Below are 27,582 nucleotides of genomic sequence, written 5' to 3' on the forward strand. Positions count from 1 at the left end.
GTCGGCCACAGTAGTAAAAACACTCCGGAACAACACACTCACAACCCACTTGGAGCACACACGACGAAGAATTAAAGTGCCAGGCGGGACCTGCCGAGGGAAAGGGCAGAGAGGATGGAAAAGGGACAACAGGGGAAGCGGTGGGATGAAGAGAGGAGGGGCATCAGTGGGTTCATGAAGAGGCGGGAGACACGTGGGGCGGGAAATGAAGAGGAAGACAGGGCAGGAGGGAGTGCAGAGACACTGAAAGGAGGCACAAGAGATGGAGGGGGAGTAGGAGGGGGAAGCCGCTCAGGAGGAGGGAGAGGGAGGAGAGGGATCCCTCAGGAGGAGGCAGGAAAATGGGGTTGGAGTTGGTAGGAAGGGTAGATGTCAGGGCGAAGCTCATCATCCGGGAGGGGTAGACGGTGGAAGTTGCGTTGGGAAAGGAGATGAAGGGTGTGGAGATGGAGAGAGAGTGGGACACAACGGTAAAGACACGGCAACTGGTTGGGGGTGGAGAGGAAGGGAGACACCAGGGGGTGAGGGGGATCAAGGCGGCGGACAACATATAGTGTGCGGATGTGTTCAAGGAAAAGGAGAAGGTGGGGGAAGGGGATGAGGTCGTAGAGGATGCGCGTAGGGGACGGAAGGCGGATGCGGAAGGCGAGGCGGAGCGCACGGCGTGCGAGGATTTGGAGGGCTTTATAGAACCGGGGAGGGGTGGAAATCCAAGCTACGCTGGCATAACAGAGGATGGGGCGGATCAAGCATTTGTAGGTGTGAAGGATGGTGGAAGGATGCAGACCCCACGTCCGGCCGGACAGGAGTTTCAGGAGGCGGAGGCGGTTGTGAGCTTTGTTTTGGCTGGTAAGAAGGTGGGGAGTCCAGGTGAGGTGGCGGTCGAGTGTGAGGCCAAGGTATTTGAGGTAGGAGTGAGGTGGATAGCACACTGCTTGCCTCAGACATGCGCGAGACAAAATCGATACCTTATTTTTTTTCAAATGTGAGACCTCAGTTTCCTCTACGGCGATCTACGGTTCACATTGTCGACTAATACGATGTCGTCGATTGTGACTGTGGTGGTGGTGTTGTTGCAGTGGTGGCAGCCCTGCTGCTGGTGCCGCTGGCGACCGGCCACCCCACGGCCGGCCCCACGTCGCCGCCGTCGGCCGCAGGGGGGCGCTCGGCGCACGCCGGCCCCCGCGACTGGCACTCCTGGCCGCCGCCCTACGAGGACGAAGAGGACGACGAGGACGGCTTCCTGGGGCCGCGCGCGCTGCCGCTCGAGGGCCGCCCGCCCGACGAACCGCCGGAGGAGCTGGTGCCGCAAGACGCAGACGTGGACGGCGAGATCCTCGCCGAATACGCTCGCGAGGTGGCTGCTAGCCGCGCCGCCGCTCACAACTCCGACGTACCTGAAGGGAACGGGGCACCCGGAGAGCAGCCCGCCTCCAAGGCTCTGACCACCAGGGACGTACAGAATGTTGCGCCGTCGGTGTCCAACTCCACAGTCGTCGACGCAGTTTCGTCTAGTCAGCCAAATAATTCGGGCAGTCGCGGTAACTCTAGTAGCGATAGTGTGACGACTGGCGCGAGGGAGAGCAAGTCTTTCAGCTCTTCGGTGGCGCCAGTTTCTGTGGCACCTGTGAAGCCTCTGAAGGCGGAGACGGGGCATAACAACGTGGATACCGAGAGTAAGGCGGGCACCGCGCGGGACCGGCTGCCGACGTCAGCTCCGGTGGCGGCCGCGTCGGGGAGCAGCACTGCCGCCCCCGAGAGCGCCGAGCCGCAGGGCGGCGTCGCGACGGCCCAGGCCGAGGTCGCGCCGCAGGACAGCTCCGACGCGCCGCAGGCCGGCGGCGTAGCTGCCTCGGCGGAAGCCGGCAGCCCCCAGCCGGCAGAAGAGGACGCGTACGCCACGGCACCAGCGGAGACAGTGCCGGAGACGGGCCCGGACGCGTCCTCCGTGCCGCCGGAGGAAGAGAGCGGCTGGACGGCGTACGACGCCTCCGCGGCGGCGGCGGCAGCGGCGGCCGACGACGACGTGGACGTGGTGGGCCAGCAGGAGGAGGCGGCGCCGCGGTCGCGCACGGCGGAGCGCGAGGCGGCCGACGAGGAGGAAGTCCCGGCGGCGGAGGCGGACGCGCCGGTGAGCCGCGGCCGCGTCGCGCCCGCCGCGCCGCCCACCGCCGCCATGGACGCCGCCTCCATCACCGGCATCGCGCTCGGCATCGTCGTCTTCTCCAGCCTCGTCGGTGAGCACTCCGCTCGTTTTTCTCCGACCCACTGTGCATTAATTGGGGGCGGGGTTACCTTCACCCGCACTTGGTGTCTGACGAGGGAGTACTCGATGGGGGACAATAACGAGTTTCACAAAATAAATTAGATGCCTCCCAACCACTAGACACACGTATAAATTCAGTAACAATTTAGAGAAGGGAGGAACGTGTAATCAGTGGTGGAAAAGAGGGCAAAGGGCGCCAAATGGTCTCCAGACAAACAAGATAATTTCGAAAAATATTATTATTATTATCATCATGCTGTCTTCAAGTTGATGTCACCAGCGCAGAAAACAGCACGCAGATCTTAGGTTCTGTATCTTGAGGCTGAAACTGACTTAGCGAGGTTCTGTTCTGAAATAATGTATCACTTCTTTGGGATGCCACTCGCGTATTGTAATATAGCCACACGAGAAGACTACATGATCTTAATACAACACCTTCTGATACAGCAAAGTACATGATCAAACACAATGTGTACGAAAATGTATCTTTACACTATTTGTGGCACGTGTCTGTGCCTCATGACTACCGAAGTGAATCTTTTAATACTGAATACTGCCAAACGTGTTCCTGCCACAGACAACATGACTGTACATCTCGACTGCCTAATCCATAATGACGAACAGGAACTTAAATAAAAATTGGAAACATCCTACGACAGACAACATGTCTGTTCTTCTAGACTGCCTAATCCAGAGTGACGAACAGCCCGAAACATTTCGCGCGCCATACCAGAAAAGGCGTAACCCGAACGCTTCCGAAGTGCTTCGTCTGCAGTTTCGTCAGTCTTTTGTTTTTTTTTTTAAATTGTTTTTAATAATTCTAAAATGACTGAATGATAGTCAACTCTTGAGAGATATTTATATTAAAAAGCGAAGTCATTCCAGTGAGTAGCTTAACTTATAATAACAACTATACTTAAACGTTTCGGCGCCCTTGCTCCGAACACAGCAGCCAGTCACAGAGCAGTAACATTACGCAGGCGGTCTTTCTCACGGGAATGATACCGAATCTAACATCTGTCACAGGTGCCTCACACCGCATTTCGTCATCTATATACTTCTTCCATCTCCACTGCTCTGGGAACAGCTTCTTGGAGCCTAATATGATGACTGACTAAGCCAGAAATATTACAGGAGGACAATAACAAAATGTAACGTGGTATCCCTGGCGCCGAGGAGGGGGTGACAATTAAGTGTTGTCTCGGGCAGCAGTACAATGTTGTGCCCCGGCCACTGATAGGGGAGCGGACGCCAAAAAGAGTTGTGTTTGCTACGCTGCTACATATAATCGTTACTGACTACTCCGATTGAAATTACTTTGTATTTGACGCTTCACGCATTGCACCTGGTTTTCTCCACTCAGAGCGTTCAACATCACACTCGATCCGTTAATGCTCGATCCTGGGCAATGGATCTGGCACTTTTATTTCGTATTTCATCACACGCATGCACACATACGCGCGCGCGCGCGCGCGCGCCTTTCATACACAGCACTGACTCGACAAAGCTGCAATTCGTCTTTGCGACTAGGTCACCTCAATCATAAATATAGAGAGGTACAAAAAATGTATCCACTGTTTAAAAGTCCATAACTGGCAAACTAATTGACGGGAGTTGTCTCATCTTCAATAGTGTAATAGTTTGTAGTTCCGGTAATCGCCACACAAGCGTTGTATTGCGTTGTTTTGTTTTGTTTTGTCAGATGACAGTCGGCAGATAGTGTTTTGTTCTTAGTTGCACTTAGTTACTCGAGTAAACATGGCTGGCGCAAGATTTACATTTGATGAAAGGAAGTCAGTTTTGAAGTAATATTTTAAGCACGAAAACATTGATGAGGTTCAACGGCAATGGCGAAATGAGTATCAAACAGAGCCACCGACACGTTTAACGATTCGTCGCATTCTAGACAAATTTGAAGCCGAAGGCTGTGTTAAAGATGTACACAAACAACGATCTGGACGACCTGTAACAGTAACAAATCCAGCTAACTCCCGTCGTCTGTTAAAACAATTCACTCGCTCACCACAGAAGTATGTGAGACAGAGATGTACACAAACAAAGATCTGGACGACCTGTAACAGTAACAAATCCAGCTAACTCCCGTCGTCTGTTAAAACAATTCACTCGCTCACCACAGAAGTATGTGAGACAGTGTGCCCGTAAAACTGGAGTGAGTCGCTCAAGTGTTCGGCGAATTTTGGAGACAGCAAACTGGAAGTGCTACATCCCACGATTGCTACACGCAATGAACGAGGACGACCCAGATCGTAGATGGAGTACTGCGAGTGGTTTGCTAACGTGGTGCCCAACGATGAAGAGTTTGCAGAGATGATTGTGTGGTCTGATGAGGCACAGTTCGAGCTCAGTGGTACAATAAATTGCCACAATTGCATCTACTGGGCCGCCGAAAACCCGAACCTCCATGTAGAAAAAGCCGTGAATTTTCCAGGGGTAAATGTGTGGTGTGAGCTGTCTTACTGGGGCTTGATTGGTCCATTCTTCTATGACATCGGTGAGGTGTACCTTCAGAAGCTTCAGACATCCATTTTACCTGCCATCCGAGACTTGTATGGAGACGAAGGAGTTTACTTTCAACAAGATGGTGCCTCAGCCCACTACCAAAATCGTGTTAGGGCGTATCTCGACGAAAATCTACCAGGAAGATGGATAGGCCGTAAAGCCACGCACACTGGATGAGCTTCGAGAATCCATCGTACATTCATGTGCAAATGTTCAACTGAACACGTTGCAGTCAGTAGTTCGTGCTGCAGTTCGGCGGCATCGTTTGTTTGTGGATGCTAATGGTGACAATTTCGAACACCTAAAGTGATGTCTTTAAGTTGGACTTTAAGCTACACTTTCACCAAAAATAAGAAAACTTCGTCAATTAGTTTGCAAGTTATGGACTTTTAAACAGTGGATACATTTTTTTGGACCCCTCTGTATAACTACTTAACTCTGTATTGTCGCCTTATAGAATGATAAGACTATAAACCTGACGTGTAGAAGATAGGTTCGAATCTCGTCAAAAATTGTCAATTTTTTTTATTTTTAAATATAATCGAAAGAGAGTAATTATTATGTTTATTCAATTAACTGTTCGAAGTGCAATCTTTTTTATTTCTAATTCTTTGCTACGTCACTTTCATCATCGTATTGACTTCTTTATTAGGTCTTATTTTTCTTCCTATCAGTCTTCTTTCGTCTGGAATTCGCCCGTGTCGCCTATAACATGCAATTAAGTGCCAACGAGGGCTGATCGTCGGTTCGAAACGCGCGCGTCAGCTTGTGTAGCTATATAGTGCGAACATAGTTTCAGGTAACCAATGACAGAGAGAAATTACAGTTTCTTTTTGGCGCCGGAACTGAATTTCTTCTATCTTGAATTTACTCGTAGAGGTTAGTTTTAGTCAGCGTGAACAAAGCGACCATGGTTTCATTTCCGCTGTAGACTGTTGACTTATCTTTTGTCGGATGCATTGCACTTTACAGGTTGTGATTAGCTTAGGACAGGTCTACAAAACGCGTCGCCTGCCGCAGTTCAGTCGTTGGTCACTTAAAATCAGCTGTCCACATAGCATCTCGCATTTCCGACATACCTCGCAGCGCAGCTTCCAACACTGCACCACGTTACACATTAACAGCATTTTTGAAGTGACCCGCCGTGTTTATATGGTACCTACAACTGAGCGGTAGCCGGCACCTGCTATGGCAACATTGTAGCGGCAAGTGGCAGACATCAACTATCAAGCAATTTTAATCAGACTATAGTAGCAAGTGTACCCAGCACTAGATTTTGCGAAATCTCAGAACCTTTTCGCCATTGACAATGAAACTAATATGAATTTCAGAATCTGAAGGTCTGACTCAGACGTCTAGAAATTTAAGCAAATTGCTTCTAGGTTTTTTCTTGTGCCCGGAATGGGAGGAGCAAACGAAACGAAACATTGCGGTTATGAGAGGGGATGTGATGTTATTTCAGTGGCTGCAACATCGAATCGAAGAAATTTTGTGTGTGCAGTCCAGGTCAGCGCCTTGTATTTTTCGTGAAAACTTTGCGATAAAATCATAACTAGTGTTCCGTATTAATATGTATCTGAATTGTAAGTCTCTATAATACAATGGTTAGACAGGGTAGTATAATGGTTACAGAATAGATAAATCACAAGTTTGAACTGTCGCTGCCCTTGCATGCTCGAGGGCCAGTTATTTAATCAATTGCGCAATTTTTTCTTCATTTCCTTTTCAGCGCTGATGTACCGTTCACATTCTCTGTGCATTAGACTTCTTTGGCGTTTTGGATTCCTTTCGACGCGAGCTTTCGTATGTCTTGGGTTTTCTATAATTCTTAGCATATTTACGAATCGTATGAGATGACATCTTCCATTACTTTGTAATTTCCAGTTGAATACCGGTTTCCATTGCGGCGAATACTTTTATTGTCTCACTTTGGACCCTGGTGGTGCTCCGGAAGCTCTTGAAATTGACATCCGAATCAACGTAGCTAAGCACGTTCCCATGCTACAGCAGTTTTAACTTTATGCAAAGCTAATTCGTAACAAGCACGCACATGCACTGGTACATTGAGGTAACAGGCAAAATAAATACTGTGCAACAAACACCTATGGAATTGATCTATCCATTGTCTTCTCAACCATTGCTTACACATTATTAGTCTGGTAGTTATTAGCGATGCAAATCTGAAGGTACTGTGTCACATAGGATTGTTCGACTGAAGAGTGAACAGACGTTTTCAGCTCAATATTCAAAGAAGATGACAGTATGAGCTCATTTATCAGTATGACGTTTCACCCATTTTAGCCTAGAGGCGTGCACTGATTCGGCAGTGTCATAAAGCCATTGTATCCTCTCCTGAAGCAAGCTGGCTTGCAGTTGTAGTCCGTCCTTGATATCCAGCATACTGGCACTGGGATGGATTTGACGTCTTGAGTTGGTCCTCACATGTTCTGTAGGGGCATACCCGGGGATCCTGCTGGCCACAGAAATACCTCAACATAGTGCAAACAGTTCATACACACACGTGCCATTTGTGGATGAGCATTGTCCTGTTGAAAAATGTCACCACAGTATTACTGCATGAGAGGTAACACATGGCTCCTCCATGATGCCAGGAGTAACACCACTCTACCTGTCCAAAACCTCGAAAGTGTGGGGCCTCTTCCCCATACTCGCCAATGGCTGTTGTCCTGGGTATTGCGGAACCACGGTTCACTGCGAAACACACTGTGATGCTACTCGTCAACAGTCCATCCTTCCCCATCATAACATCATTCCAGATGCAGTCGTTTGTTGTGTGGTGTTAATGGCAGTCTATATGGCGGCGCAATTGGTTTCTCCCAAAATATTTACATCTTGGGCATGTTGCTCTTCTGTTCTTTGAAACCTACGAAATTCCTGGGGCTCCTGCTTGATGGGAAACACTCTTGGTCCTCCCACGTGTCTTACTTGGCAGCCTGCTGCACACAGTCTCTCAATGCCCTGTGTGTCCTCAATGGTATTTCCTGGAGCGCAGATCGAACCACCCTCCTCCGTTTGTACTGGTTCCTTGTCCGTTCGAAACTAGACTATGGGTTCCTTGTTTATGCACTTGCACATCCGTCCCTCTTAAACTGTCTCAAAACTATCCACCATTGTGGCATCCGTTTGACCACTGGCGCCTTTTATACTACTCCAGTCGAGAGTCTGTGTGCAGAAGCTGCAGAGCTACGGCTTTCCTACCTCCGTGACTTTCTCCTCAGCTGGTATGCATGCCGTTTGTCTGCCATGCATGGCCACCCATCCTATGCCGCCTCCTTCAATGACTCCTTTGTTCATCAGTATGGGGCACTTCCCTCTTCTCTGTTACGTCCTGAAGTTCACTTTTGGTTCTTTCTTTGCCAGCTTCACCTCACACTACCTACAACTTTCCCGGTGGGTGTGAACCCTTCAGCACCTTGGCCTTGATTCGCTGCATAAGGACACTGCTCCAGCCTCGCTCTATCGCCTTCAGTTTCACGACCTTTGCAATAGTACCTTTGTGTACACGGATGGATCTGGGACCGACTGTGGTTTTAAGTGTGCCTTTGTCATTGGGGCTGACTTTTTTTGGTATCGGTTTCTGGCACACTGCTCAGTATTTACTGCAGAGCTCTTCGCCCTGTATGAGGCCACAGAGTACATTCCGGCGACACAGGCTTTTCAGTTGTGTCGTCTGCTGAGACTCTCTCAGCTCCCTTCAAAGCCCCTGCATATTGTACACAGCCCATCCTTCAGTGCAACAGGTCCAGGAAAACTGTCACTTGCTCACTCTTGACGGAGCCACCGTGATGTTCTTGTGGGTTCCTGGCCATGTCGGTCTGAGAGGAAACGAGGCTGCTGACACTGCTTCCAAGGCTGCAGTCCTTGTACCTCAGCCCACTAGTTCTTATATTCCCTCTGATAGTCTTTGTTTTGCCATCTGTCAGGAGGTGGTGTCACTTTGTCATTGTCACTGGTCCTCCCATCATGGGAATAAGCTCCGGGTTATTAAGCCACACCCACCGACTTGGACGACCTCCTCTCGGCCATCCCACTGCGAAGAGGTCATTTTAACTAGATTGCATATTGGGCACTGCCTTTTTAGCCACCGCCATTTGTTAAGTGGCGCTCCTCCACAATGTGCTTGGTTCTCACAATGCAGTGATAATCTGTAGTGGTGGTCAGACATGGTCGTCTGGAATCTAGATGACAATTATGCTTGCCCTCTCATTCCCATCGAATCCAATACTGACCTGCTGTCACATCTGAAAACCCCCTAAATTTGGATATGGTACATTTTGCCCAGGCAACCTAATGGAGACCCACAATGCAGCACATTTCAAACTTGGTCACATACCAGTAAGGCTGTCGCACATGTGTATTCGTCACCATAGTGCCCTTCACAGTGATCACTCAACATCTGACACTCTTCACATCCCTTGTATACCCTACCAGGCAGGTAAAAACACCAATGCACTCTGATAGCATTTACCTGTTGCAGAGAATTGTAACTCTAAATTATTTACATACATACCATGTGTTTGAAGTTACATTGATGTCTGACAGTGTCTTCTGGGTACTTCACACTTTTTGTCAGTCCGTGTAAAATCTGTGGTGCAACGTCAATAAAAATGGGGGACCAATGCAATTACTATAATTTAGTTATTGAGAGATTAAGTTTTAAAATAGATATGTCACTGTCCTTACTGAGTTGAAACAAGGCCCCAGGAGTAGACAACATTCCATTAGAACTACTGACAGCCTTGGGAGAGCCAGTTCTGACAAAACTCTACCATCTGGTGAGCAAGATGTATGAGAGACAGGCGAAATACCCTCAGACTTTAAGAAGAATATAATAATTCCAATCCCAAAGAAAGCAGGTGCTGACAGATGTGAAAATTACAAAACAATCAGTTTAATAAGTCACGGACGCAAAATACTAACGTGAATTCTTTACAGACGAATGGAAAAACTGGTAGAAGCTGACCTCGGGGAAGATCAGTTTGGATTCCGTAGAAGTATTGGAACACGTGAGGCAATACTGACCCTACGACTTATCTTAGAAGCTAGATTAAGGAAAGGCAAACCTACGTTTGTAGCATTTGTAGACTTAGAGAAAGCTTTTGACAATGTTGACTGGAATACTCTATTTCAAATTCTGAAGGTGGCAGGGGTAAAATACAGGGAGCGAAAGGCTATTTACAGTTTGTGCAGAAACCAGATGGCAGTTACAAGAGTCGCGGGACATGAAAGGGAAGCAGTGATTGGGAAGGGAGTGAGACAGGGTTGTAGTAGCCTCTCCCCGATGTTATTCAATCTGTATATTGAGCAAGCAGTGAAGGAAAAACAAGAAAAATTTGGAGTAGGCATTAAAATCCATGGAGAAGAAATAAAAACTTTGAGGTTCACTGATGACATTGTAATTCTGTCAGAGACAGCAAAGGACTTGGAAGAGCAGTTGAACGGAATGGACAGTGTCTTGAAAGGAGGGTATAAGATGAACATCAACAAAAGCAAAATGAGGATAATGGAATGTAGTCGAATTAAGTCGGGTGATGCTAAGGGAATTAGATTAGGAAATGAGACACTTGAAGTAGTAAAGGAGTTTTGCTTTTTGGGGAGCAAAATAACTGATGATGGTCGAAGTAGAGAGGATATAAGATATATACTGGCAATGGCAAAGAAAGCGTTTCTGAAGAAGAGAAATTTGTTAACATTTGTATTGATTTAAGTGTTAGTAAGTCGTTTCTGAAAGTATTTGTATGGAGTGTAGCCGTGTATGGAAGTGAAACGTGTACGATAAATAGTTTAGACAAAAAGAGAATAGAAGTTTTCGAAATGTGGTTCTACAGAAGAATGCTGAAGATTAGATGGGTAGATCACATAACTGATGAGGAGGTACTGAATAGAATTGGAGAGAAGAGGAGTTTGTGGCACAACTTGACTAGAAGAAGGGATCGGTTGGTAGGACATGTTCTGAGGCATCAAGGGATCACCAATTTAGTACTGGAGGGCAGCGTGGAGGGTAAAAATCGTAGAGGGAGACCAAGAGATGAGTTCATTAAGCAGATTCAGAAGGATGTAGGCTGCAGTAGGTACTGGGAGATGATGAAGCTTGCACAGGATAGAGTAGCATGGAGAGCTGCATCAAACCAGTCTCAGGACTGAAGACCACAACAACTACGTTCTGCCACATCAAATTCTGCATTATTGTGTACCCATAAAACACTTGTAATGCTCAATCTAACTTAATTCTGTTGTGGCACCCCATGCAGTGTCTCGCAATAGTGTTCACTCTTACATACTATTCTTTCAACATTGAATGTCTTGAACACATGTACACCTTAACTGTACTGAAACTAACTTAAAATTATGCCTCTTAAACACTGTGTTGCGCTACCCAAAACAGAGGTGGCAAACAAAATTGTTCTTCCCTTTTCACACACTGTAGGGGTTGTCTTAAAATCACTCTCCGGCTACCCTGGTTTATGTTTCTATAAAACATGCCAGGCAAATATTAAGCATGATCCTTTAACAAGGTCATAGCTGCCATTTTCTCCCATAATGCTGCTCATGAGCTAGTGCTCCATTGCTGCTGGATTTAACATTGTTACCACCATGTCATGAATGTTTGTTTGTCATGACATTTAGTTGACTTCTTGACGAAGGGAGATGTAAATTAGAATATCTCCATAAGATAAATAATTACTAACATTCTTAGTCCTGTGTTCAAACTGTGGGAAAGACTAATGTTGTTTGATTTCAAGCAGCATTTAGATGCTACAGTGCTTCCTTTTTAAAGTTCTCATTCTCCACATTAAATTAAAATAAATTGCGTACATGCTTGCCATAAGCTAGTCAACCATTCTATGCTGACAGCAAACTGTGTATTCTCAGAATATAGCTGGAGCCGTATTAGCAGTCAGCCTCCTCTCATTTACAAAACACACAAGCATTACAAGGAACATAATTGGTATATGAGGTTGCAAAGCTAAATTTTCCTTGAAAACGAATGAGATTGTACAATTTTTTTGACACTGGGCTTGTTTTCAAAGTGGGATACCAAATTCCTTCTGACATAATTTAACCACTGTCTCCCTAAACCATTTTGGTTGGTAGAAGGATGGTTTCTGCAATAAAGCTAAGGCCATTTACCTATGTCAGTCTTATACTACCAAGTCAGTCTTCAATGACTGTCATGGTGATGGGACACAACAATTTCTGACCAGCCAGCATTTAAAATGTTGTTCTTGTGGTCTGCAATCCAAAGACTTGCTTGATGCGCCTCTCCATGCTACTACATTCTGTGTAAGCCTCTTCATCTCTAATAACTAGTGCTACCTACATCCTTCTGAATCCGCTTACTGTATTCATCTCTTGGTCTCCCTCTACACTTTTTATCCCCCACACTTCCCTCCAAACTAATGATCCCTTTATATCTCAGAACATGTCCTGTCAACTGATCCCTTCTTCCAGCCAAGTTGTGCCACAAATTTCTTGTCTCCCCAATTCTATTCAGTATCTCCTCATTAGTTACATGATCTACCCATCTAAATTTCAACATTCTCCTGTAGTACAATGTTTTGAAAGCTTCTATTCTCATTTTGTCTGAAGTGTTTATCATCCACATTTCACATTGGCACATGGCTACATTCCATACAAATACTTTCAGAAAGGACTTCCTGATGCTCAAATCTATACTCAATGTTAACAAATTTCTCTTCTTCAGAAACACTTTTCTTGCCATTGCCAATCTGCATTTTATATCCTCCCTACATCGACCATTATCAGTTATTTTGTTGCCCAAATAACATAACTCAACTACTCCTTTAAGTGTGTTGTTTCCTGATCCCTTAGCATCACCTAATTTAATTTGTCTACTTTCTGTTAGCCTTCTTTTGCTTTTGTTGATGTTCATATTCTGTCCTCCTTTCAAAACACTGTCTATTCAATTCAGCTGCTCTTTCAAATTAGAGTATCATTGGCAAATGTCAAAGGTTTTATTTCTTTTCCCAGAACTTTAATTCCTAAATCAAAATTTTCTTTGGTTTCCTTTACTGCTTGTGCAATATAGATATTGAATAACATTGGGGACAGGCTGCAACCCTGCCTCACTTCCTTTTCAACCACTGCCTCCCTTTTGTGCCCCTTGACTCTTATAACTACTGTCTGGTTTCTGTATGAATTGTAAATAGCCTTTCGCTCCCTGTTACCTTCAGAATTTTAAACAGAGTATTACAGTCAACAGTGTCAAAAGCTTTCTCTAAGTTAACAAACACTGTAAACGTAGGTTTGCCTTTCCTTAAACTATCTTGTAGTGTAAGGCATAGGCTCAGTATTGCCTAACATACTGCTACATATTGCCTGAGGTCAGCTTACCAGTTTTTCCATTCTTCTGTAAAGAGTGTGTTGGTATTTTGCAACCATGATTTGTTAAACTGATAGTTTGGTAATATTCATATTTGTCAGCACCTGCTTTCTTTGAAAAATGGATTATTACATTCTTCTTGAATTCTGAGCATATTTCGCCTGTCTCACCATCTTGCACACTAGATGGAAAAGTTTTGTCATGACTGCTCTACCAAGGCTATCAGTAGTTCCAATGGAATATAGTCTGCTCCCAGGGCTTCATTTTGACTTAGGTCTTTCAGAGGTCTGTCAAATTCTTCTTGCAGTATCATATCTCCCATCTCATCTTCATCTACATTCATTTCCCTTGTATAGACCTTCTATATAATCCTTCCACCTTTCAGCTTTCCTTTCTTTGCTTAGGACTAGTTTTTTATCTGATCCCTTGATGTTCACACAGCTACTTCTCTTTTCCCCAAAAGCCTCTTTAATTTTCCTGTATCCAGTATCCATCTTTCCCCTAGTGAAATATGCCTCTAAATCCTTACATTAATCATCTAGCCATTTCTGCTAAGCCATTTTGCACTTTCTGTCAATCTCATTTTTTAAACATTTGCAGTCCCTTCTGCCTGCTTCACTTGCTGCGTTTTCATTTCAGCTAGTCTCTCTATAATGAGTATACAATTATATATCATTCTTGATATCGGATGTAAGAGGTTTATGTATATCCCTCAACAACAAAATTCAGCCAGCATAATTTTCATTAATTGTACATCATGGATATCGTGTAGAAGTATTTCTGGGAATTTGAAAAGTCAAAGATGTACAATTTAAGTGCAGTTGATTAAAATTACTTAAATTTCTGAGTGTTTACAGTATTAAAATGCTAATATTAATTGTCTCATAACACAAAACATTAATTTTAGTAATGTGAAAGTGCTCTTCAATAGAATAGAAGGAATTCCAAACAGAAAGCTCTTTAATACAGTCTTAAGCAACATGACATTTTAGTGGTATTATGAGATAAATTGATTTTGTTTCACAAATCCTGACACTGTTCATAATTTAGAAGGCAGTTTAGCATCATTACAGCTACAATTTCATGTTTTAACAAACCTTTGTATATATCATTAATGTACTTTATTGAGAACTAACATGATTTAATATGATTATACTTCAATTTTTTAAACTTTGATGAACACTAGCAAGTAAAATTTATGATGAACATGTTGGCATTGATCACATACCTCTATTTGGAAATTGTGTACTTAAGTTTCTATCGCTAAATGCTATCTGCTGACAGTTTTTAAATGTGGAATTTTACTCAAGAGAGTACTTTACTTTGTGAAATTAATGATTTCAGGAGCAGTAAGCTTCGTAATGTACCGACGACGATATCTGAACAAGCCACAGACATTGAATGACAAGTGCAGTAATCCTGATTCAAGTGGTTACATTGACGACAGTACACTACGGGTGAGTTCCAGCAAGGGTCACAGAGTTATGACATACAAGGTACCATTAAGACACATGCACTGGCATTTTGATGAAGTAGATGGTCTAATGTATGCTTCCTATTCTGGTATAGAACCAATGAATCAAACATCACTTTATCCTTCAGATGAGAAGAGTATTCGTCTTGTTACACAGTAATGTTCTAAACTAGAATATATTAGCTACAAACATCAAAAATAGTTTTGCATAACCTTGGTTCCGAGAGTTCCGGAACCTGTTCAGAAAATTGAAATAGCGATCAACATAAAAATCATTTCCACCCTTTTTATTGCTAATGAAAACCATACATTGCATTTTGTTACCACCGTACAGTGAGACCTTCAGAGGTGGTGGTCGAGATTGCTGTACACACCAGTACCTTCAATACCCAGTAGCACAACCTCTTGCATTGGTGCATACCTGTATTCGTAGTGGCATACTATCCACAAGTTAATCAAGGCACTGTTGGTCCAGATTGTCCTGCTCCTCAACAGCAATTTGGCATAGATCCTGCAGAGTGGTTGGTGGGTCACGTCATCCATAAACAGCCCTTTTCAATTCATCCCAGGCATGTTCAGTAGGGTTCATGTCTGGAGAACATGCTAGCCACTCTAGTCAAGCGATGTCGCTATCCTTAAGGAAGTGATTCACAAGATGTGCACGATGGGGGTGCAAATTGTCATCTATGAGGACAAATGCCTTGCCAATATGCTGCCAATATGGTTGCACTATCGGTCGGGGGATGGCATTCACGTATTGTACAGCCATTACGGTGCCTTCCGTGACCACCAGCGGCATACGTTGGCCCCACTTAGTGCCACCCCAAAACAGCAGGGAACCTCCACCCAGCTGCACTCGCAGGACAGTGTGTCTAAGATGTTCAGCCTGACGGGGTTGCCTCCAAATGTGTCTCCAACAGTTGTCTGGTTGAAGACATATGCGACACTAATCGGTGAAGAGAATGTGATACCAATCCTGAGCAGTCCATTTGGCATGTTGTTGGACCCACCTGTAACAAGTGAAGCTGCACATCATGCAGCCTATTGCGCACAGTTTGAGTTGTAACATGATGTCCTGTGGTTGCACAAAAAGCATTATTCAACATGGTGGTGTTGCTGTCAGGGTTTCTCCGAGCCATAATCAATAGGTAGCAGTTATCCACTGCAGTAGTTGCCCTTGGGTGGCCAGAGAGAGGCATGTTATCGACAGTTCCTGTCTCTCTCTATCTCCTCCATGTCCGAACTACATTGCTTTGGTTCACTCAGAGACGCCTGGACATCTCCCTTGTTGAGAGCCCTTCCTGGTACAAAATAACAATGCGGATATGATCAAACCACAGTATTGACTGTCTAGTCAAGGTTGAACTACCGTCAATACGAACCGTGTTCCTCCTTCCTGGTGAAATGACTGGAACTGATTGACTGTCCGACCCCCTCCATCTAATATACGCTGCTGAGGCATGGTTGTTTACATCTTTGGGCTGGTTCAGTGACCTCTGAACAGTCAAAGGGAATGTGTCTGTGATATAATATCCACAGTTAACATCTATCTTCAGGAGTTCAGGGAACTGGGGTGATCCAAAACTTTACTTGATGTTTGTATATGGCTTATAATTTCCATAAATTATGCCCCTAAATAAACTCTCCCTTCAGTGTCTTCCCACACAGAACTAAGAATTTTTCATTAATTTCCCAATATCTTGTAAAAAATGTGTGCCTCTCCTCGACCCATTTATTTGTCATATGGTAAATAATCTTGTGTGCAACCTAATTCCAAAAACTGTGTACTGCATCTTTTGCCTCCATTTACTTCAGTGCCGTGATCTATAAGATATGCTTCATGAAACTATCACTTTTGATAAAATACGTGTCATTTGTCACTGAGGTGGAACAATTAATCTGCCAGTGAGAATATGCCATATCTTTCAAAACAATAATATGCTGTTACAGAACAGATGCTGCAGCATAACAACAGTGTTTTATTTCTTTTTAAATTCAATCAAGATTGTATGCCTGCATCTTTTTTGTGCCAAGAGAGATAAATGCAGATTGAATATGGTATGCACAATATTTAAAATGGTTTTTGTGCATTGCACATTTTCTTTCTGTTGACTCATTTATCAGTGTATAATTATAGGATTTTATTGTTGCTTCTACTCTTGTTCTATTCTGTATCTCCCTTGATCTGGATTCCTGGAGAATTTTTGCTGTAGCATGGTTCACAAAGAACTCCCCAATATTAAAATGAAGTAACCCAGAAATGGCAAACAACATAAAATTAGATAAAGAAGTTTAACCATTAGGTACAAATGTTAGAAAGATGTGATCCAAGTTGTGGTCTTCAACCCCGTGCTTGCTGTTGTTATACATGATAATCTGAGGACATCCTGTGGATCATTTGCAGCTGAGCCTCTGTTAACATTAACCAGTACTTACTGAATCCTATGAAATAATGTAAATGTGCATCTGTAAAAGGTGCAGTGTCACCAGCCAATATATAAAGAGAAGAGTTTGAGAGTCTATATGTACATCTACATGACTGCCCTGCAAGTCACACTTAATTGACTTAACAATAATTCTCTATTATTCCACTCTTAGAACAACACATAGAAAAAACAAACGCCTATATCTTTCTGTGCGAGCCCTGATTTCCCTTGTTTTGTTAAGATGATTGTGCCAACCAAATATTTTTCATTCAGAGGAGGAAGCTGGAGATTGAAATTACATGAGAAGTTCCCGTCACTATGAGAAACACCTTTGTTTTAACCATGTCCATGCTGAAACCTGTATCATTTCTGTGACACTCTCCCCCTTATTTCTTGATAATACAAAAAGTCTGCCCTTCTTTGAACTTTCTTATGTACTCTGTTGATATTACCTGGCAAGGATCCCATACCACACAGAGGATGGACAAGCATTGTGTAGGCAGTCTCTTTAGTAGATTTATTGCATCTTGTAAGTGTTCTGCCAATAAAATGCAGTCTTTGGTTTGTCTTTCCCACAGCAGTATCGATGTACTCTTTCCAATTTAAGTGGTTTGTAATTGTAATTTCTATATATTTAGTTGAATTTATGGCCATTAGATTTGATTGATTTAGCATGTAACAAAAGTTTAATGTATTCCTTTTAGCATTATCACACACATGGATGACCTCACACTTTGTCATTATTTTGTGTTAGTTGCCAATTTTTGGACCATACTGACAACTTTTTAAAATCTTTTTGCAATTTGATCTTCTATTGACTTTATTAAACAATAAATGACAGCATCGCCTGCAAATAACCTATGACAGATGCTCAGATTGTCTCCCAAATTGTTTACATAGACAAAGAACAGCAGAGGGCCTATAATACTAACTTTGTGGAATGCCAGAAGCTTTCCTTGATTGGTAGTTACAGATTTGATGGTGGTAATATTCCGTTTCTGGATGAGACACATTTTTGTTGGGGGATTTTACAAACATATAAATCTAGCATTCTTAAGGTACTGAAAATCTGCATTTGCATAAAACATAGGCACTACATTTCACAAAATTGACTCTTTAGCTACAGTATTCCCAAAAGGCGTTACTGGCACTTTTGTTGTGTGGGGAATGGGATGCTGAAGGTCTTACCCAGCATGTCATGGTTTATACAAGAGAGAGCCTGATTGTACCAAACCCTGCTGATGTTGACCTTTTTTGTGAATACTAGTGTTATCAATTCACTGCTATGTGTAATATCACATTTACAGTGGCAAGTATGGACTGGTTTCCATACCTGCCTAACCTTGCCTCCTGCAACCATTTCTTGTGGGGAATAGTGACAAAGATATGTTCGCCAAAAAGTATAATATATTTTGTGAGACTGTGTGTGTTTTGAGCAAAATAAGGCTGTGTTATGTAAGTTGTATACAAATTTAAAAATTCAAGACTTCACATGTTTTCAGCTAATGTATATTAAAAATCGGAGGACATTTTTAATGGTAAACTCAAGTTTGAAATTTACCACTTTAGACTCATCATAGCTGTTATCATTATGTTATAAGTGACACACAACATATGTATTCGCCTATTTGCCTGGCTCCATTCTTGTGGAGGAAACAAATAATATCATTGAAAATTCAAATGAACGATCTTTTATTGCAACAATGTATCTTCAGTTCAGAATACAGACAAGTTCTTTTACTTGTATTATAGTGATAGGAATTTATAGAACCAGGTTAAAATACATGAAATGGATGTATTTGTCATAGAAAGTAACTAGCAATATTATGAAAAGGACAGTTGCTAACCACCATGTAGTGGAGATGTTGAGTCGCAGATACGCACAACGAAAAGACTGTCTCAAAACGAGCTTTCGGTCAACAAGGCCTTTGTCAAAAATAGATGACATGTGCAGCCCCCAACCCTCTCTCTCTCTCTCTCTCTCTCTCTCTCTCTCTCTCTCTCTCTCTCTCTCTCTCTCTCTCTCTCTCTCTAACAACTCACACACGCATGACAACAACAGTCTCTGGCAGCTGAAGCCAGGTGGCTGTGTGTGTGTGTGTGTGTGTGTGTGTGTGTGTGTGTGTGTGTGTGTGTGTTTTGTATATTCTTGTATTCTTGACAAAGGCCTTGTTGGCTGTGCATGTGTATCTGGCTGTCATGTATTTTTGGCAAAGGCCTTGTTGGCTGGAAGCTTATTTTGTGAAGTCCTTTTCATGTGCCTATCTGTGACTCAGCATCTCCACTCTATGGTGAGTAGCAACTATCCTTTTCATAATATTGTTACATCCCATCCTGGGCATTCCACTGTTAGAAAGTACCTAGCTAATTATATGGAATAATTTGTCTTTGTAGGTAACTCCCAGTGCTGGTTTGAATGTGAGTTTAATTTTTGATGTTTCAGCTATGTAGATTCACTGAAACTTGAAATAAGATCTTTTTTCCTTTCTTGTTTCAGGAGAACTCGGAAGAAATGTACAGTCTGGATAATGATTCATTTTTAAATAGTCTTGAAGCAATGACGATACAAAATTATTGGACAGACAATGTAAAACATACTAAACTGTAGTATTTGTCCTTTAATTTGTGAGAAAATTCCTAATCCTAATTTTATTTGGTCAGATTAGGCCCTTGTATAAGAAACTCTAGTAATTTGATGACATATTTATGTCTAGATGAAGTCCATTAAAGTTTTGCAGGTCATGTAACAGAAGTAATTAAATGACCACTTAAAAACAATTACCTTATTTGTAGAATTTCACTGCTGCCACAGAGTTAAATTTGATGTTACTTCTCTACAATGCAGGTAATTTTCAGATAACTGTATAACAATATATTATGTTACTACTACTTACTTCTCAGATATCTCTTAACTTTTTGAAAGTGAATATGAATGCAGTAAATAAAATTGCACTTTGTACTCTTTATTCCAAACAGAAACAATTTATCATATTTGATGTACCTTCCTGCAACAATCAGGTGCCCCTCTTGTAGTTACCTTCAGTTCATTAGACTCGATCCAAGATCTGTAAACACTTTTGTAGAAATGAGGAAGTATAAAAAGTAGTAATATATTTTGAAGTAATTCTGCAGCAATAAAACTGTATATTATGTATAGTGTAACCTGTTGGTTGTTTGTTATAGTAAATATTTCAGCAGAAGACTGTTAAAGTGGTTTATTGTGTGTGTGTGTGTGTGTGTGTGTGTGCACATTTTAGCAAATATGTGAAAAATGGTATCAAGTACAATCTCTACAAAAGTTCATTAGCAATTCTATGTATGAATGAATACAATTTCAAAATAGTAGTTTTAGCATCTGACTGTTATACTTGTATTTAATCAAATATATTTTAAAAATGTAGTTGGATAAATTCAAGTTGTAGCTTCCAGTATTACATCAGCTGGTAAAGACAGATTGTGAGCTATTTACTCAAGAATGTAAAAGCAAATTTTATGGTATTTTGCTAATTTGTATCAAAGTTTTGTTAATTTCTGTAAATCGTGTATTTAAAACATTTAATAAAATATTTTCCAGGAACAGTCACAGTTCCACGAACTGTTTTTCTTACACATGTATTTGTTTGTGTGTGTGGCCATGCAGTGTGTGATATGCATAAAATATACTTTCCAAAAGGAAGGACATGGGAAACACCATGCAGCAACAATCAAATCAGTAAAGCAGACAGAAAATAAAAAATATATCTGTCTTCTACAACTATTATTAATTGTTTTCTTCCTCACCCATGTACCTAGTGGAAGGACTGTGTATGGAATATTAGTAGTAAAAGGCTTGCCAATTGTAATAAATGTTGCTGAGACTGTTGCACATGCCGTTAGATGGTGCCACAACATGTGATACGTGGCAAAGCACTTGCTCATCGTCTTGAAGCATTGATGTCAACTGCTTGTGAAGGATCCCAGCAGGATGTTAATTATTAGGGCAATATAAGTATGAATGTGTGAACAATGGTCTTTAGGGCTGGCTAACTGTATTTCGTGAAATAGATGTGAGCCCCATAATAAATGTTTTATCTGACCATGATGGTAAATGACAGCAATATAGAATCTCCTTCAGTAACACAGGAAAATCACAATTTTACCTATTTTCTCCTAACAATATTCTTGCAATGCTGTCTACTTAGTTTTCCTTTATGACAGGTAAGGGGCAGTAACAGTGAAAGCCAAGAAGAAGGGTAACTAACACCTGTAATGATAGTATCTTGTGCCAGGAAGAGAGAGCTTCATCAATGCAGAGGATTGGTTCCAATCAAGACTTAAAATTCTTCACAATGGCATCAAAAAGGCAAAATGTATATACTGTGCACAAAAAATTCAAAATTCCAAGAACAAGCAAGGCATTTTTGAGCATTATTAGGCATAAAATTAATGATCTTGATAATGCAAATAATATTCAACTCCCTGATGACACTAGCAGTTAAATAGATGATATTAAATTCAAATAATCTTCCACTACATTCTGTAAATTCTTCCTCAGTAGCTGAGAGCATGGGGACCAAAAAAAAAGGTCCATTGAAAGTAGTTCCTTTAGATTTACTTACTCAGGCCTTACAAACTCCACCACCAGATATAAGTTTTGTCAAATCATATGTTATAGAGAGATCACAAAATTTATTACTATTCTTGCTACATTTGCGACCAGTCAATGTTCATGGTGTTTATCCTGAATGAATGGATTATGCAGTAGTAACAACAGTGTACAAAAGTGGAGGTGAGCAACATACCTCCAATTTATAAGCTCATGTTTGTCCTTGCATTCTCAAAAGAGAGAGAGAGAGAGAGAGAGAGAGAGAGAGAGAGAGAGAGAGAGAAATAGTTTACAATATCGAACCACTTTACTGAGAATAACCTTTCAACAACAGCTGAGTTTTGGTTACTTATAGCTTTCTCTATGGAAAAAGAAATTATATGATGTCACAAATTCAAGTGCTGTAGCAGTAAAGAAGAAAAATACAGTGTTGTTATTTCGGTGATCTTGTCAAGGCCTTAGGATGTGTGGATCAAAATGTTGTATTAAGCAAACTAAAATACTGTGGCATTAAGAGTGTTTCCTTTGCTTGGATAGAGTTGTATTTTAAAAATAGAAAATGAGGCTAATGTTAACAAATGAAATAAGACTAAATTCAGATGTGGGGTGAGGAAGGGAAGGGGGAGGGGGGGGGGGGGGCGGCATAAAATAGTGTGCCCACAATGTTCAGTGCTTGACCCACTCCTGTTCTTGACATACAATAAACGATTAATTTGGGACATTTCTTCATAAACTGTGATTGTTGCTGATAACGTATGTATACTGGTAAAGGGAACAAACAAACAAAAAAACCCAGAATTAGCCAGGGGAGTAATAAAGCAGGCTAACAGGTGGTTTGCAGCAAATATCTTAACCCTTAATCATACAAACTCTCTGTTATAACTTCAAGTTGAACAAATATATTTCAAGGAAGATGCAATACATGAAAGCCGCAGATCAAGTAAACAGAGTAAGACATGTGTACACTTTAACAGTCAAATCATAACTGAGTCCAAGTCTAGCGGCCGCTGGCTGGCTGGCCGCTTAGGTGGTGCTGCTGCTGCATGGCTGGCAGACAGCGCTGCATGTAGAGGACGTGCGTAGCTGTGCGGCGGCACTTTGAAAGATCAGCGAGTCACAATACTTTTCCCCCCTTTGAAGTTTTTGCACAGGTCTTGATGGAGGTGGCCTGTAGATTGCTAACGTCCATAGGTGTTGTTTGACTGGCAGTAAAGCCTCGAGGAGGAGGCTTCCTGTACGGACGGAAGTGTCCCCGATGATAACGGGTCGAGATGACAGGAGACATGGGGGTCGAATCTGCTGGGGCCTCATGCACCAATCTACCCGTTGCGGCAAGTCCGGTTGTTATAACAGTAGACATGGGCAATGTGTCTGCGTCCGTGGGAGAAGGAGGCGAGTAGAGTTGCTCCGACAGATGATGGTCATCTGGTTCCTGCATGGTCACGTCTCCTGGTGGTGTCAGTTCTTGTGCTGGCACTGATATGATGGTGAGAGGACTGCATTGTGAGTAATGAGAGATTCCAGTATCCTGAGCGTGAGGTAGAGCCAAAGGTGGTGTAGAAGCATCCAGAACAGGCGTTGTCGGCACGCGAGGCCAAAGCTGGTCCGAATGACGCACTGCAACACGCATATCCATCTGGATTTCATACAGGCGTTGGCCACGGTGTCGTAAGACGCAGCCAGGACTCCATTTTGGCCGCCTGCCATATCCCTGTACCCATACAAGGTCGTCGGCGGTGAACCAGACAAGCGAAGGCACCTGCGGCAGTGAGGTGGAGGGCTGCAGAAGATGAAGTAATGTGCGGGGCTGTCGGCCATGTAAAGAGCTCAGCTGGGCTGTGGTCGCCCATGGGGGTGAAACAGTAAGAAGCCAGAAATTGGAGAAGTGCATCATCAGCAGCAGAAGAAGTCAGGAGTTTCCGCATCTGAGCCTTTAATGTATGGACCAGTCGTTCAGCCTCACCGTTTGACTGTGGATGGAACGGAGAGGCCGTGATATGCATGACGCCGTGACAGGCACAAAAATCCGCAAAATCAGAAGAGGCAAATTGCGGACCATTATCAGTAACAAGAGTAGAGGGAAGGCCTTCCAAAGAGAAAATGCTAGCTAGAGCATTGGTGGTTGCTGCGGTGGTAGGTGACGTGCAACGGACAATGAAAGGAAAGTTAGAGTAGGCATCAATAATGAGAAGCCAATAAGTACCTAAAAAAGGTCCTGCGAAGTCAGTATGAATACACTCCCAGGGCTTCTCAGGCAAAGGCCACGGTGACAAAGATTACTTCGGGGCGGCGGCCTGTGACGCACAAGGGCCGCAGACAATGACCATATGTGTGATTTCAGAGTCGATGCCAGGCCAGTACACATGACAGCGTGCCAGAGATTTTGTGCGAGAGACACCCCAGTGCCCTTGGTGAAGGAGGCGCAAGACTGAAGCATGCAAAGACGCAGGTACCACAACACGCGGCGAAGCATTTTTGGTGGAAACGAGGATAACACCATCCCTAGCCGTGAGGGAGTAACGCAAAGCGTAGTAGTTCCGCAATGGATCAGAAGTCTTAGCAGACAGACGATCTGGCCAACCCTTCTGAATACAGCGTAAAATCCGGGAGAGGGTAGGGTCAGAACCCGTAGCAGCCGCCAGATGGTCCCCAGTGATGGGAAACCTGTCCACAACCCACTGCTTGGCAACATCCAGGTGGAAAAGTTTGTCCCTATCTGATGCCAAATCAGAACCCATGGGAAGGTGAGACAGTGCATCAGCATTCGCATGTTGAGCTGTCAGCTGGAAATGAATCTCATAATTGAAATGAGACAAGTAAAGAGCCCAATGCTGGAGGCGGTGGGCAGCCTTGTCGGGAAGTGACGTTGATGGATGAAACAAGTGGTTTGTGATCCATAACAAGATGAAATTTGGATCCATAGAGAAAAACACCAAACTTATGAAGAGCATAAATAATGGTCAAAGCTTCCTTTTCAATTTGAGAATACTTTTGTTGGACATCTGTGAGCATTTTGGAGGTATAAGCAATGGGTTGTTCAGAACCGTCAGAAAAACGGTGTGCAAGGACTGCACCAACCCCATATTGAGAGGCGTCTGTGGCAAGAACAAGATGTTGGCCAGGTCAATAAGTAGCCAGGCATGGGGCCTGTTTCAGCATAGTCTTCAATTTCTGGAAAGCTGCATCGCATGACACAGACCAGTGAAAAGGCGCGTTTCTATGCAACAGGCGATGCAACGGCTGAGCCACCAAAGCCGCAGGTGGTAAAAACCTGTGATAGTATGCTATTTTCCCCAAGAAGGCCTACAGTTCCTTAACAGATGTAGGGTGAGGAAGGGCATCGATCGCAGCGACAGTTTGCTGAAGCAGACAAATACGATCCCGAGAGAGTTGAAACCCCAAGTACGTGATAGATGGCTGAAAAAATTTTGATTTCTGAAGACATGAAAAAGTGTGCAGAGATTTTGGAGATGTTCGTCAGTGGTGGAGCCAGTGACAACAATGTTGTCCTGGTAATTTATACACCCAGGGACAGTGAGCAATAATTGTTCCAAGAACCGCTGAAAGAGAGCAGGGGTGCTGGCAACCCCGAATGGCAATCGTTGGTATCGATAGAGGCCGAAAGGCGTGCTAAGGACCAGAAACAGCCGGGAAGCAGTGTCGAGAGGAAGTTGATGATAAGCCTCTGACAGGTCAAGTTTAGAAAAATACTGGCCTCCAGCAAGTTTAGCGAACAATCTTCAGGTCGAGGCATAGGGTAAGTGTCGATAAGGCATTGAGCATTTACAGTGGCTTTGAAATCGCCTCAGAGACGAATATCACCTTTTGGCTTAGCAACGACAACGACAGGAGAGGACCACTCACTGGAAGTGACAGGAAGCAAGACCCAGTGAGACGATCCAGCTCCCGTTTGATCTGATCACGAAGGGCCACAGAAATGGGCCGAGCCCAAAAAAACTTTGGCTGAGTTGTGGGTTTGAGCATGATATGAGCTTCAAAGTCGTTTGCACAGCCTAACCCAGGAGAAAAAAGGGACGAAAATGTCGTCGACAAGGAATCCAATTGAGCATAAGGAATAGCATCAGAGACGATATTGACAGTCATCTATGGAGAACCCAAAAACACGAAAGGCATCGAAACCAAAAAGATTCTCCGTGTTACTATGGTCGACCACAAATATAGGAACAGTGCAAACGAGCAAACGACAGATTTGTAAGATACCTCAGCATCAAATTGCCCCAAGAGAAATCTTCTGTTTATTGTAAGTCCGTAATTGCCTAGTGACAGGTGACAGGATTGGAGAACCCAACTGAAGATATGTCTGAGAATTGATGATAGTGGCAGCAGAACTAGTATCCACCTGCATGCGAACATCTCGACCAAGTGTTTGGACAGTGAGGAATAACTTCCCTGAAAGGGAAGAAGTACAATTGGCAGACAACACAGAATCAGAATCGGCGTCATGTTCATGAACATCATGTATGCAGTCAGATTTGCAAACGGATGACACATGACCCTTTTTTTTTTTTTTTTGCATTTGTGACACACGGCCCAACATTGTGGACAATCTTCTCGTGAATGTTTCGTAGAACACCGCGGGCATGAAGGAAGTTGCCGTAGGTTTTGCTGCAGTTTCTTAGAGGTTTGTTTACGATTAGGCCGATGCTGTGCTTGGGAGTGTACTGCAGCCACATCGGCCGGTGGGGACACGCCACACGCTTCGTCAACATCACACAGAGGTTGTATTTCGCCGATGTCGCTCCATGCCTCTATTTGCGCTCCGGCGATGCGAGAAATTTCTAAAGACTGAGCGACGGATAGGACTTCATCTAGAATCAGATTTGCCAACTGAAGGGCACATTGCCTAACTACTTTGTCGAGCGCCGATCAGATAATAGCATCCCGTACCATGGAATCGGTGTAGGATTCTTTGTGAACTTCAGTAACAAATTGACACTTTCTACTGAGGCCGTCAAGTTCAGCAGCCCAAGCGCGATTGGATTGATTCGGTTGTTTTTGACAACGATAAAAGCCAAAAAAAATAAAAATACCTGTGGTCTAGTGGTAGCGTCTTTGATTCATAATCAAAATGTCTTTGGTCCCGGGTTCGATCCCAGCCACTACCTAAATTTTCATAAGTAATCAGCATTGGCGGCCGAAGACTTCCGGCATAAGAAGTCAGCCTCATTCTGCCAATGGACTTGTCAAAGAGGGCGGAGGAGCGGATAGAGGTTCAGGGCACTCTCTTGTCCTAGGGGTGGGAAATTGCCCCTAAAGGCGGAAGAATCAGCAATGATCAACGACATGAGGATGCAGAAGGCAATGGAAACCACTGCATTAAAGACACATAACGTGTATCCACAGGACATGTGGCCTGTATTTGAAGACGTGTCATGATGATCTCTCCATTGGCAAAAGATTCCGGAATAGTCCCCCATTCGGATCTCCAGAAGGGGACTGCCAAGGGGGAGGTTACCAAGAGAAAAAGACTGAATAAACAATGAAAGGATAACGTTCTGTGAGTCGGGGCATGCAATGTCAGAAGCTTGAACGTGGTAGGGAAACTAGAAAATCTGAAAATGGAAATGCAAAGACTCAATCTAGATATAGTAGGGGGTCAGTGAAGTGAAGTGGAAGGAAGACAAGGATTTCTGGTCAGATGAGTATCGGGTAATATCAGCAGCAGCAGAAAATGGTATAACAGGTGTAGGATTCGTTATGAATAGGAAGGTAGGGAAGAGGGTGTGTTACTGTGAACGGTTCAGTGACCGGGTTGTTCTAATCAGAATCGACAGCAGACCAACACCGACAACGATATTTCAGGTATACATGCCGACGTCGCAAGCTGAAGATGAACAGATAGAGAAAGTGTATGAGGATATTGAAAGGGTAATGCAGTATGTAAAGGGGGCGAAAATCTAATAGTCATGGGCGACTGGAATGCAG

The 27,582-nt window shown here is 43.4% G+C and overlaps 1 protein-coding gene across 4 annotated transcripts in view; it reads left to right on the forward strand.

The window, feature by feature from the left end:
* Positions 1–20,805, forward strand: part of LOC124795696 (skin secretory protein xP2-like) — a 564,174-nt gene extending 543,369 nt beyond the window's left edge. For 3 of the 4 annotated variants that reach the window (XM_047259780.1, XM_047259787.1, XM_047259793.1), the window contains 3 exons: positions 1,080–2,237; positions 14,496–14,647; positions 19,549–20,805. In XM_047259780.1, coding sequence (XP_047115736.1) covers positions 1,080–2,237; positions 14,496–14,647; positions 19,549–19,659 — 1,421 coding nt within the window. In that variant the 3' untranslated portion in view covers positions 19,660–20,805. The remainder of the gene's footprint in view (positions 1–1,079; positions 2,238–14,495; positions 14,648–19,548) is intronic. The other variant, XM_047259800.1, reaches the window with a different exon arrangement.
* Positions 20,806–27,582: the final 6,777 nt, after the last annotated feature.

Source organism: Schistocerca piceifrons, chromosome 1 (genome assembly GCF_021461385.2).
Source record: "Schistocerca piceifrons isolate TAMUIC-IGC-003096 chromosome 1, iqSchPice1.1, whole genome shotgun sequence".
In the NCBI taxonomy this organism is placed as follows: Eukaryota; Metazoa; Arthropoda; class Insecta; order Orthoptera; family Acrididae; genus Schistocerca; species Schistocerca piceifrons.